Source organism: Gossypium raimondii, chromosome 13, assembly GCF_025698545.1.
Source record: "Gossypium raimondii isolate GPD5lz chromosome 13, ASM2569854v1, whole genome shotgun sequence".
Lineage (NCBI taxonomy): Eukaryota > Viridiplantae > Streptophyta > Magnoliopsida > Malvales > Malvaceae > Gossypium > Gossypium raimondii.
In genome coordinates, this window is record NC_068577.1 from 22,649,328 (window position 1) to 22,662,842 (window position 13,515).

At 32.8% G+C, this 13,515-nt stretch overlaps 1 protein-coding gene across 1 annotated transcript; it reads left to right on the forward strand.

Moving 5' to 3' along the window:
• Window positions 1-12,613: 12,613 nt before the first annotated feature.
• On the forward strand, window positions 12,614-13,114 carry LOC105765249 (uncharacterized). Its single transcript, XM_012584253.1, has one exon. The coding sequence runs from the start codon at window positions 12,614-12,616 to the stop codon at window positions 13,112-13,114; it is 501 nt and encodes a 166-aa protein (XP_012439707.1).
• The last annotated feature ends 401 nt before the right edge of the window (window positions 13,115-13,515 follow it).

Sequence of the window (13,515 nt, forward strand, 5' to 3'; positions counted from 1 at the left end):
AAGGTGTGATTTATCTAAATCCTGAGTTAGTCACTAACCATGCATATGCAACTCATGTGCTTTGATATAAGTAGAGACTTATGTTATAAAGATGATCGAGCCCATAGCCAGTATGTTGGGTACATGATTTGTGTATGGCATGGCTTTACTAGCAACAGTGGAATTCATAGCTCAATTAAAGAGTTAATGATATCCTCTCATTAGCATTGTGTGGATTGATAAATATGGAACATGACCACGGGTTGCTACTTCTCGAATGAGCAATTTGTCACAACCATTTGTTGACAGTGATCATATTAATCATTAAGAACAGAAAATGGAGACAATGAGATAAAATAGGATTGTATTGAGTGAACGAATTTAACTCGAAGGAATCAAGGATATCATATGAGGGTAACACACACATGACGAGGCCATTGGACAAACTAGTTGGATGAATTGCTTTCGTAAAAAGTATACAATAAGGAGTTTTCAATCATGATACTTCTTGTGGACTAACTCCATGATTAAGGAATTGCGAATTATCGTAACGATGCTTCTGGACATAATTGCAATCACTAGAGCCTAATTGTATATGTTCGAGTGGTCCCTCCGCTAGCTCAAAAAAGCTCGATCGGACTGCATTTTAATCAGAAGTAAGTTCTATGACTTTGGGAATAATTTAATTGAATCAATTTATTTGATGTGGAAGTAAATTAGGTGGTCATAAGAATTGTTCAACTAGAGAATTTAATTAAAGAATTTTCTTGAAAAATTAATTTGGAAAATCTAAGTGATTTTTGCAAAAATTAATTTTGATTAAGCGAAATTAAATTAATCAAATCAATTAAATTAATATAATATTTTTGGAAGTTAATTTTCAAGTGAGATAATTGGTCCAATGGGTAATTGAACTTGAAAATTGGACCTAAGATCGTAAATTGGGCTTAGGAGCCCAAAATCAATACTAAGACCCAAAATGGTCGAACCGAGCCCAGTATATGAAATCGGGCCGACGGTCCAATCGGTTGGATTGGGTCATCATTGACCTACACCGAATAGGCAGCAGCCGTATTGGCTCGGGGTGTCGTAAGGATGTCACACCTACATCACCAGACATGGCGTTGTCGGTGGCTGTGACGGCATCGTCCTGGTGGCTAACGACGGTTAGTTGTCGATGGTTGAGCAATGGAAGAGTTACACTCCTAGTGCGACTTTACCAAAGAATTTGATTTCAAATTAACTATTCCAAAAATAATATTATTGTAATAGTTTAATATTAAATAAAATTTAATACTTATCTTAATAGTCTTTTATTAATTTAATATTAATGTGATTATCTTAATATTAAATTAAATTTAATGTTTATCTTGTAGATATACATTCTATTATTTTAATAAGATTTAATATTAAATTTAATCTAATATTTATCCTGATAAATATTAGATTAAATTTAATATTAAAGTGATTAAGTTTAATTATAGTTGAACTCTCTAAACTCTCCTTATATAAAGAGAGCCTTGGGTCATTATTTTCACACACTTGAATTCAGGAGAAAGTTGTAGAAGAAAATTCTTTGAAGAGATTATTTTAGAAAATTTGAGATATTTTTCTGATTTACAACTTGACCCAAAAGTTCAGAGAAATTACAAAATTACCTCACTGGTAATTTTTTATGAAATTTTTTTTGATTCGAAGCGAGCTCACACTCGGTAGATGAATCGAAAAGGTACAAATTTGAGTAAGTGTTTATTACTTTAGGTATCACAATCAAGATATTATTTTGGAAAAAAAATGAAAACTCTGATTTTTCCCTAAATTTATTTTCCGCTTCATTTTCCAAGCCCATTTTTTCTAACAATATAGATAGGGGAATGATGTGCTAGTAATGACTGGATAAAGATAAACTAGAGAAGATGTATCCAAGGATCACAAATAAGGAATCTGACATTAAGGAACTGCCAGAAGGCATTCAATAAAATTTGGAATGCAAGAGAAAGGTACCAGTAAGGGATACCAAGTGAAAGATGTGTTTGTGAAGACTATTGCTATTAGAGGAGGATCTATCATAGGTATAACCTCCATGGAGTTAGTTCCAAAAGGAAATCTTCATATAAAATAAATCGTAAACTTGAATGGTTGATTGAGATAACCGTTTGATGTAAGCCGATGGCTAGAACAGTTCAATGCAGACGAATGCATTTCACCTAAAAAGAAATGTTTAATAAATAAAACAGATTACTAAGGAGTAATCCAAACAACATTACAACTTGAGTTAGAGCAAGAATAAATAAGGTAAGATAAGATTAAGTTAGAGTGGGGTGGGGCTTACTAGTAGCCTTATCGAAGAAATGACGATAAATACAAAATCATTATGACATAAGAGAATTAGTAAAAAGAAAAACAACATATTGGGAGCTCTATTAAGGATAGAGTGTACAGTTGAACCCCCACCTAAGGAAGACGATAGAGGTATATCATAATAAGCTTCGAGATTTCAGAACTTAGCCTCGGGGTAATGGGAAATGATGATTCATTTCCCGAAGTATATAGGTAAAGTAAGAACCTGCCAAGATGACAAAACATCTAGAAACTACCAAAACCCTATTCCTGGGACATAAGCTCGACCAGGAACTTATGGTATTAGCGGTCGAACCACCATTAAAGAAAGGTAGAAGGCGTACAAGAATGTGCCAGTCCAGATAAGGCGCTAAAGTTTGAGTAGAAGCAGGGAGTTAAAGTATTTTATTTTTCTTTTAAGAATTTTTCCCTAGTAAAGAAGGGGCAAAGTGTGCATTTTGGTAGATAAGAAACTCACCAAGTTCATTGAACTTACCAGAGTGTTGGCATGTATTTTGTAGGATTTGTAGGATAAGGAACATGAGGAAGGACCAAACAATACCATGTTAGATCCAAGATCATCATTGGTAAGGTGTCGTGCACATAGGAAGGGGTACCTTCAGAGGCTTCACCTCGGGGTCAAATATATTGTAGATAAATCATTTCCCTAGAGTTAGAAATTTGAGATAGTACTTTTGATCTAATTTAAGAGATATATTAGTTAATAAAGTCCATTTTAAAATTATTAAGTTTATAATTTGGTTATTAGTTCAAATCGATTCATTTATGGCATTCTATACCTGGATTCGATGATCAGGTCGAGTGAGGGTGTAACATTCCTCAGGTTTCCAAGTTGCTTATTCCACATTGTTACTTTGCCACAATACTTTCACAAGTGGAACACATTTATTTCTCAGCTCTTTAACTTCCCAAGCTAGAATTTCAACTAGTTCCTCTTCGAAGGATAAGTAAGACTGAATTTCAATTTCTTTCACCAAAATAATATGGGAAGTATCTAAACGATATCTCTTGAGCATTGATACATGAAACACATCGTGGATCTTTTGTAATCCCGTCGATAATGCTAGTTGATACGCTACTAGTCCAACCCTTTAGACGATTTTATACGGTTCGATGAATCTAGGGCTCAACTTCTTTTTATGACCAAACTGAAGGACTTCACTCCATGGAAAAACTTTAAAAATTTACCTTATCTCCCACAGAATAGTCAATGTCTCTTCATTTTAGGTTAGGTATGATTTTTGTCTATCAAAAGTTATCTTCGATGCCTCTTCCATTTTGCTACACTTACATTAGATACGGGGAGTCTGCTGAAACTTTATCTTTAGTTGGGACACATTGAGGAGAATGTGTAACTTAAGTGTGGTTCATAGAAAATTGCATGCTTAGTTAATTTTTTTTATGGTTGTATCTTTATCTTAGCTTATTTCTATTTTTGCATGGTGGTTGAACATGATTGGCTTGGAAATTGGTGAATTGTGGTATGCTATTATTCAATTGATTCTTTGAATGATGCTTGATGAATTCTATTCTTTGTGAACAAATTATTTAGTTCAATTAGTTACATTTCCTAATAGAGTAAAGGTAGATAAATTTGTGTGAAACTTTTTTTTCTAAATGATGAATAAGTCTATGGATAAATGTATGGATACATGCATTAGGATTTAACATTATTTATAGAAATAAGAAGAAACATGTTTTGGTTTTGTAATCGTTGAAAGGTTAAGGGTTGACTTAAAGCATTGTTTGTGTAGCCTAGAGTTTAAACGACCAATTGTTATGCTACATTATGCCTAGTTCTCTTGACTTGATCCTTAAATTATCCTTTGCTACATTATGCCTTGTTCTCTTGACTTGATCCTTAAATTATCATTTATTGATAAACTTATATTTTTGAAACCTTGAGCCTAAAAAACTCAGCCTTTTAGAATACCTAATCTTGAAATGCACTATAAATGGATATCGGGCCACAAACATTGAGGGTTAGGTAGAAAAATTTTTAATGTCTCAAAAATAAGCTTGAGTGAATAGTGAAGAGATGGTTTGATAGGGCTCATAGAAACTCTTGCAAAAAATTGTGTGTAGAATGGAAAATATAAGTGAATAAAAACATGGTTAGAGCTAAAAGCATTGTGAGTTAAAAGAACAAAAAATGGAAAACCATGATGAAAGTGAGAAATCAAGTAAATAACATAAAATTAACTTTTCAACATCATCCTGCACAAGCACTAGCTAATGTCGAACCATTTCTTCTACATTATTGGAAATATAAGGAAGGTGAGAGAAGGAGAAATAATGTTGTGAGCTTAATGATTACATATGGGGGAATTGGGAGCAATGTCATATGATATACTATTCATAGTGCTTTGAAATGATCTTTCCTTTGAAATCATACCAACCCAAGCCTCTGAACTTTACAAGCCAAAAAACCTTATTTGACCTTAGCATCAATGTTTGTAAAATTGAAACTTGTGGAACTTAATAAGAAATGAATAAGTCTGATTCTTTCATGTATATATACATCATATATACATACCTTATTTTGATGGAATAATGTGAAAATTATTATTTTGATAAGATTACCACAATTTTTGTTTACTTTGTAACTTCGTGAACTAAAATGATTTGCTCCCAAAGTTGTGAATTTACAATATTTCATTCTTAAGTTTTATAGTAGAAGAATTTATTACACTGTATATATCCATTCATTGATTGTTAAATTCGTTCATTGTTCAAGGGGTTTTTTATGCATGTTTTTTAGGTGTTTGCTTAAGGACAAACAAAGATTTAAGTGTGGGGGAGTTTGATCTGTCGTAATTTGATACGTTAAATTAGTCTCTCTATTACACTTAAAGAGCTTATTCTCAAGCAATTAGGTATATTTTCTTTACTTTTGTTTATTTTTAGTTTTGTTATTAGTAAAAAAAATTTATTAGTTTTAAGCCATTTTGAGACCCAAATTGGCCAATCATACCATGAGGAACCTAATAAGTTGATTGAGTGTTGTAGGGAGTTAACCGTGGCTCGAACGTGAAGAAAATGTTATCTAGAAGAGGGTAAAACAATATTAAAGCATGGAAGTCGTGATACCCCTAACATTGCTGGAATGAAGAGAATTGATGCCAACTAAAGTGATATCGTGATACTGAATAATGGGTATCGCAATCCCAGGACCACCCATTTCAAGATTGTTACGGGTATCACGATACCGCTGCTTGACGATTGAAATAACTCTAGGGGAAATTTTATGTCCAACAATCTTAAGTCTATTATCACTTAAGGGCAAAATGGTTAATATTAGGTTAAATGTTAGTAAGCTATAAATACAACTTTATAAGCCTTGAATTTCATATTTTGGGTGGTTGATAGTTTCCTTTAGTTTTCCATAGTTTTAGGGTTAGATTTTTTCTTTTCATTTCATTTTTAGGTTAGGTTTTCTTTTCTTTTAGGCTAGATTTTAGTTTTTTTGTTTACTTTCTTCCTTATTGTTAAATATTTTGTAAACAAGAATGGACCAACTCTTAGGCTTTAATGGAACTTCATCAATTAAATAAGCATTTTCTTTAACCCTTTGCTTTCATTTTATGTTTACAATATGTTTGATAAAATGCTTGTTTGGAATTTAAGTTTGAGTATGTACTAAATTTGTTGGATAGTTGATTGTTTGGTTGTTTGTTAGCTTAAATTGATGTTTATTTTTGATTGATTAGTTGCTCTATTATATCAAAATGCTTAATACACTTGATTTGATACCTCTAGTGGAAAATCTAGATACACGAGACCGAGAGGAGAGTTTATCCTTAGATAGTTCGATATAATTGTGTCGAGTAGTGAGACCGAGAAGAGATCTATATGCTTAGGTAAGACTGAAAGGAGAACCTAGGAGGTATCTTTTAGTTTAGAATGAGACTAAGAAGAGATTCCTTGCAAGGAGTGACAATCAATATAATTAATATAGATTTATTAGCTTAGTTAACGATTAACAAGTCAATCAACCATCGGTTTATCATTTACATTTTCTAAAAAAAACAAAGAAGAAAATTATATTAGTTAGTTTGATTGATAATTTATATTTAGTTTGTAAACATTTTTTTATTTGAACTGGCACTAATAATTTTTGACTTGATTAGATTAGTAATTGCCTAAATTGTAATTAACTTGATAAACACATTTACCTACTTGGCAATCCTTTGGGTTTGAACCTTGGGATACTCGAGTCTCCTATTGACACTAAAAATATTACAACTAACACTGCACATGCAGTTAAAACCGCTTTTCAAAAATAGATTTCAAAAATCATTTGTTTTAACATGCACGTGAACGGATGGTCAATGACCACATTGTATGTGGTCAAAGACTAGATATGATAGAGGGGAAAATATAGTTAATGAAGATGGATATTGACCTGACATCAAATGTAGTAGTCATTTTAGGTCATTTCCACACTTGACAAGCTTATTTTCTAGCGCTTTTATAATTAAGTATTGCATTTTCTGTATTAGTAGGTTAGGAACTAAATATTAATAAAACAAGCGCTTTTATACATTTTTGCTATTTTGATGACTTGTAAGGCTGACTTAGGACTCGTGAGTGACTAATGGGCTATTTAAGTGTGTAGGATGCCAATTCAGGTCCAAGAATACAAGGGATGACGATTGGGCCGAGCTACAAGGAAGCTTGTGTTGCAACATGAATCGACAAGGCTACCAAATGCTTGAAGTATGCTCGACATCATGACGAGGATCTTCCTCTCCTCAAGAAGACGTGATGTAGAAAGGATGGCATTCAAGGTAGCGATGTCGTGACGAGGAGCATTCACACATCATGACGATGCGACAATGGCAAGCCAAAATCTGGATGATTCTTTACACAATACTTTTGAAAATTTCCTTATTTGGACCTTATGATTTATCATAATTTTGTATGAATTGGTATCTAAGTGTATCTAGGGTTGAGTTGTCACCAAGTAGCTCATTTCCTATATAAGCAACCTTAGGGTCACCTAAATGTGTGTACAGACTTAGACAATTTTGCTATTTAGTTTTCTTTGTGTTTTCTCTTTATGTTTGAGTAGTCAAAACTTTTCTATTCTGATGTGAATACAATTGCGAACGAAGATTGATCCGAATCCACGGTTCAATATATTTATTCATGAGCATTCTCTTATCTTTTATTTCTATTTTGTTGATTTGGCCAGTTGATATTTGTATGAATATTAAAATATATTATTGTGCTTTATTTATATCTCGTATGATTCGATTAATAAACTAATTTATTTGTTAGGTGATTAGTTATTCGAAATTGGTTGTTTATTCAAGAGTACTTAGTATATTAGGGAGCGACGCCCTTAGTAGAATATCAAGACAAGTGAGACCAGAAGGGTATCTTAGTGAGACTAGGAAGGTATTTATATGCCTAGGAAGAGACTGGAAGGGCGGCTTAGATGGTAATCCTTAGTGAAGATGAGACTGAAAGGGTATTCTTGCTAAGGGTGATAAATAACTCAATCTGGGATAATTAATTATTTAATTAGATAATTAGGGATTTAATCGATTATAGGCTAAAGGCTCACATTGTCAACACTAGAAATAAGAAAGTCCATTAGGTTAATTTAGGTTTAATAATTTAATTAGTTTAATAAATCTATTATTTTGGATTAACACTACTAATTCATGATTCGATTCGATTAGTAATTATTTTCTATAATTAATTTAATAATAGTTTCTCTAATATGGAATCCTTTGGGTACGATCCTCGAAATACTTACCAGTGTTTCGTTGTAAACTTTACTATATTACAATTTGACCCGTACGCTTGCGGACACCGTCGATTTAATTTAATATATTTTTTGTGTGATATTTATACTATAAACGATAACACGTTTTTTTATGATTTTCCACATTATTCCAATGATTATCTAGAAAATATAAATTTGTTCACATTTGAGAACCTAGACATGGAGGGAATAATTAATTATCTAATGGAGGATCGTGGCGAGTAGACTCACAATGCCAACACTGGGGTGCACTTAATATTCAACAAGATTATCATATTCCCAATTGCAAAAATATGGATGAAACTTATTTGCACCCGTCTGGCCCCGACACACAATACGTCACCACATATAGTGCGTTTAAGCTTTATGCAATTTTAAAGAAAGAAAAAATATGTATTAGCCATTGGATCTAGGAAGTGATAATGAAGTGCTTGTGAAGTAGCAAACAAAGTATGTATTTCCCACACTTGATTAAAACACTATGTAGAAGAGTTGAAGTTCCCATGTCTCCTATCGAACCATTCACAAGACCTTCAAGGCGTTTAATTGGGGACAATTTGTATATAAAGTTTGTTGAACTTCCAAGGAAGTAAAAACAAGAAGCTGAGCAACGAGCAAAACATAGGAGGGATTCCTAAAGGCTATGAAAGAGAAGACTAAAGCATAGACGTCATGGATGAGGGGATTAACAAACATGTTGATCTCCAAATGGAAAACATGTTGGATGCAAGACATTGGTGACATCCTGATTCACATCGCATAATAGAATGGATGGTCAATACCAACACCATTGCCAGACATGTTCGTGCGATTTCCACTGCCAGGAGAAGCCTAAGATGAGGATGAGTCAGAACCTGATTATGACTAATTTTAGACAATTCTTAAGTTATTTTTGAATTGGACTTTGTACTTAATATTTTTTTGGGATTTTGACCACCTCCGGACATACCGATGTCCAGAGTGCGAATATTGTAACTACAAGATACAAAATCGAGGCGATGTCCACATGTATACAGGTCAGGTTGTAATATAGTTACAACGAAGTAGGTAAGTACTCTGAGGATCGTACACAAGGGAGGCGAGTACTAAATTAACTTAACCTAAACACAAATAAATCTAATTAGTACTTTAAAAACTCATATTACAAACAGATATAAATAGGAGATTTTTGGGGTTTTATAATAAAGAAAATACAAATAGCAAAAGTAAAGTGAACTTCAGTTGTATGAATTCTAGCTTAATAAAATATAAGCATGGGTGATTAGCTAGCTTTGGTGATCATAACTAATTCTAATTTCGGGTTTCTACTCAATCAACTAGTCGATACCTTAGTAGGACCTCTCGACCTTTCACTTAACTAATGATTCAGCAAGAACTACTTATCTATCGACCTCAAAGTCCAGACCGGTTCAAGGTTAAGGTGTTCACGGATAGGCCATACCAATTTTTGGTTACTTCCCACCTAAATGACTTTTTAGGGTCATCAAGCCTAGGGTTTAAGTTCATCCTATCTTGAACAGCGGATCTGTTAAGAAAACCCTACATAATATTGTTAGAGTATGCCCAAAGACTAATCATGAGATGATTGTAATCACATATTCATTCTACCTTGTTTGTTAATAAAAGGCATTGCCATTGTTATTTTAGTTTCACTTTCTGTGTGTGTAAAATAAAATAATTTATAACAATGTCCCATGAATAATATGATTATTCTTAAAATATCCTTAGTCAAGTATTATTGTGGGCTTGGACAACTATAATGCATCAAGACAATTATGTATTTGATTGATGACAAAGTGTTGTCATTGACATAGAGATGTCAAAATCAATACATGAGTATATGTTAGAGAACGACATATTGGACTGACCTACATGAGTATGTTTCTTCAATTATTATATAATATTCACAACATTACTCATAGTGGTAACTAATTATATGATCCTTAGACTTGAGATCATCATTGTCTCAACATAGTGAGTCGTACATTTTGGTACAATCAAACGTCTACTGTAACGGTTTGCACTATAAAGACTGATGCTAGGTATGCCACAATCATGTAGGTGGATATGATTGATCAAGATAGGATTTGTCCCTTCTACGTAATGGGAGCAATATCTTAGGCTACTTGATGAAGTGAGACTAGAAATGCATGGCCATGCTAAAATAAGTTAATATGAGATATTACACTTGTTAGTTTATTGTAGTCTACTTCGAGTACCAAGAAACATGAGATTGGACTTTGCAAGTGTGATTATTCCATGACTTGTGTCTAATCGAGATATAAATGACAAAATGATATAATACATGAAAATTTATCACAAAAAGGTTTTATCGAATCACAACTTCTTGTAACTTGGGTAGTAATTATGCATTGCTAGATGCCACTCATTGCTTGTAACATTAGAAGTGTTCTAGTATTACTACCAATGTTACAAAAGCCTACAGGGTGACACCATATGGTTGAAACGAACAGAATCTAAATACAATTGGTATTAAATTTAACTGTCACGAGAATTATATTAATTATTAGATTAATTTAATTTAACAGTTAAATAATAAACACAATATATGTACAAGTTTGTTGTACAAGAATAGAGAACATAGTTAAAATAAATGTATGAATTTGATTCATATAAAATATTAATAATGTATTGTTTTCCAAAATTATTAAAATAAAGTGTTCTAATAATTTCGGTAAAACATAAAATATATGAAAATTAATATATTTTTGGAAAGTATATCACATTATGATATTTTCCATATATTTTCTGGCACCAAAAAAGGGTGATTCCAATTTTAATATGTATATTCAATAAAAGGGAATTATAAAAGTCCTAAAGTGATAAAGTGTTACCAAAATTAACCACAAAAAGGAAAAGAAACCTAGATCTAGTAGCCGTGTTTTTTTTTCAGAAAAACTCTCTGAAATGTTTAGAGAGAATTTTTGTTTGTTCATTTGCAATTGGGTGGACTACGTAGAGATTGAGACGATTCTGTTGCAACTTTCAATCAGTAACGTGCAAAGGGGATTAAACTAGTAGTGTTTCCTTCATATTTTTTAAAGGTATATTTTCAAACCTTTCCTTCTCGATTTGTTCCTCATGCATGGAGTACTAGTTTGGATCGCTGGAATAAATTTTTAGCTGTGCCACGGGGTGTCCCGGTGACCCAATGGTGGTATCAGAGCCACTTTTATGATATAGATTTGGGATTAAATTCAATAGTTGATGCAATTGTATTATATGCATACTGTTTGTTTCAATTTGTTCAATCTGTTATATGTATATTTGATGCATGTAATCTGTTTAACAAAATGCAGTTGATTAATACACTGTTTGCTAAGGGTTAAGAAATATGTTTAGGTACAGTAGGGTTTTAATTTAAGTTAATAGTTAACTTACTGGTATTTTCGAAAGGGAACAATGGTTATTCTAGTAAGAAAGGTCATAAAAAATACAGTCCTATTCGGAATTTTATTTGTGCGACAAGGTCCATCATATTTTTATTTTACAAGTATGTTGTATGTTATGGTTGATTTGCACTGTGTTTGGGAATGTATGGTTATAGTCCGATAACCCATTTATTTTATTATTTACAAAGGTTGTAAATTTATAAATATGATTTGCGTGTCATGCCTTACTATACTTTCCATTGTATTTCTTTTCTCATCTTAATCTCTCGTATGTAAAATGAGTTTCTATAATTTGTAAATTTGTTCGAGTTGTTGCGGACTAAAGGAGTTGAAAGTAGAGCTACCTAATACGGAGAAGAAGCTTGAGAAGCATCTTACACCCTTAGGATTCCTTTCAATTCTCCAATTGGCTTGGGAGGAACCACATTAGTTTTATGGGCTATAAGCATTGGATTTTATTTACTGCTTTATACTTTTATGTATGTGATGCAATGGATGATATATTAGCATTTATGTTATTAAAATTGAAGAGATCAATTAAAATATTAATAAGTTAAAACCCTCAATAAAGTATTAAGTTAAGATAGCCTTCCAATATTTACCCTCGTTAAAGCCTTAATCGATACATTATGGGTTACGCTAAAGCGAAGTACTTGTATCTATCTTGGTCAAACGTAAAGAACAAGTAAGTGATATTCGTCTGTTATAATATTGGTTAATAACTTAACTAGGTTACTGTAATAGGATTAGAAACCTAGAGGCAAATGATTTGGATAATCATGAGATGATTAGAACAAAAGTTGTCCACCAAATAGTAAGGAGTTACATATGATGTAATTAGCAAGTGTTGCTTATCTAAATAGCCATAATCTTGAGAGTAAAGTTAAAGCTGATTTAAGAGAAGGTAAAATACAGATCCTTACCCGCTAGAAAAACTTTAGAGAAAGGATTTTCCAAAATTAATACATGAGGGTTATTAATTTTGAATAACATAGTGGGAGCATCATTTAATAAAGTCATTTTAATGACTATAATAAATTTGGTAAATTTACTCATGCACACGTTTCATGCTTGTAGATTTATTATGGCAAACAACACAAACTCATTATCACTGCGATCTCTCCTTGAGAAGGAAAAGTTTAATGGCTTAAACTTCCTTAACTGGTTCTGTAACTTGAGGATTGTGCTCAAGCAAGAACATAAATTGTATGTCATTGAAGAACCCGTTCCTAATGAACCAGCAACTAATCGCTCTAGAGCTGAAAATGATACTTATAAGAAGCACCTTGGTGACATGGTAGACATAGGATGTCTAATGCTTACTATTATCATTCTTGAGCTTCAAAAGCAACATGAGGATATGGTTGCTTATGATATGATCCAACACCTTAAGGAATTATATGATGGGCAAGCACGTCAAGAGAGGTACGAGACCTCTAAGGCTCTATCTCGATGCAAAATGGTGGAGGGAACTCCCGTGGGAACTCATGTTCTCAAAATGATAGGCTATATAGAAGGCCTTGAAAAACTCAGATTCTCTCTAGGTGAGGAATTGGCCACCGATGTTATTCTAAAATCGTTGTAGAATAGTTTTAGCCAATTTTTCCTTAATTTCAATATGAATGATATTAATAAGACTTTGCGTAGCATGTTGCGAACTACTGAAAGTAACATGAAATAGGCTGGACCTAAGCCCATTCTGATGGTTCCCAAGAACAATGGCAAAGGAAAGCCTAAGGCTAAGGCAAAGCCTAAGGAAAATGGCAAGGCCAAACCCAACAAAGGAAAGGCTGCATTGGAACCTAAAGGAGGAGTTGCTAAGGAATGAAAATGTTTTCATTGCGGTGAGATTGGTCATTGGAAGAAGAATTGCCCTATCTATCTTGAAGAGGTCAAGAAGGCAAAGGGAAGCGGAGTGTCCACTTCAGGTATTTACGTCATTGATATTAATTTATGAACTTCTACTTCTTGGGTATTATATATCGG

What these genes read in the sequence shown, in the direction of transcription:
- LOC105765249 (XM_012584253.1), top strand. Translation starts at nt 12,614, where the DNA reads ATGGCAAACAACACAAACTCATTATCACTGCGATCTCTCCTTGAGAAG.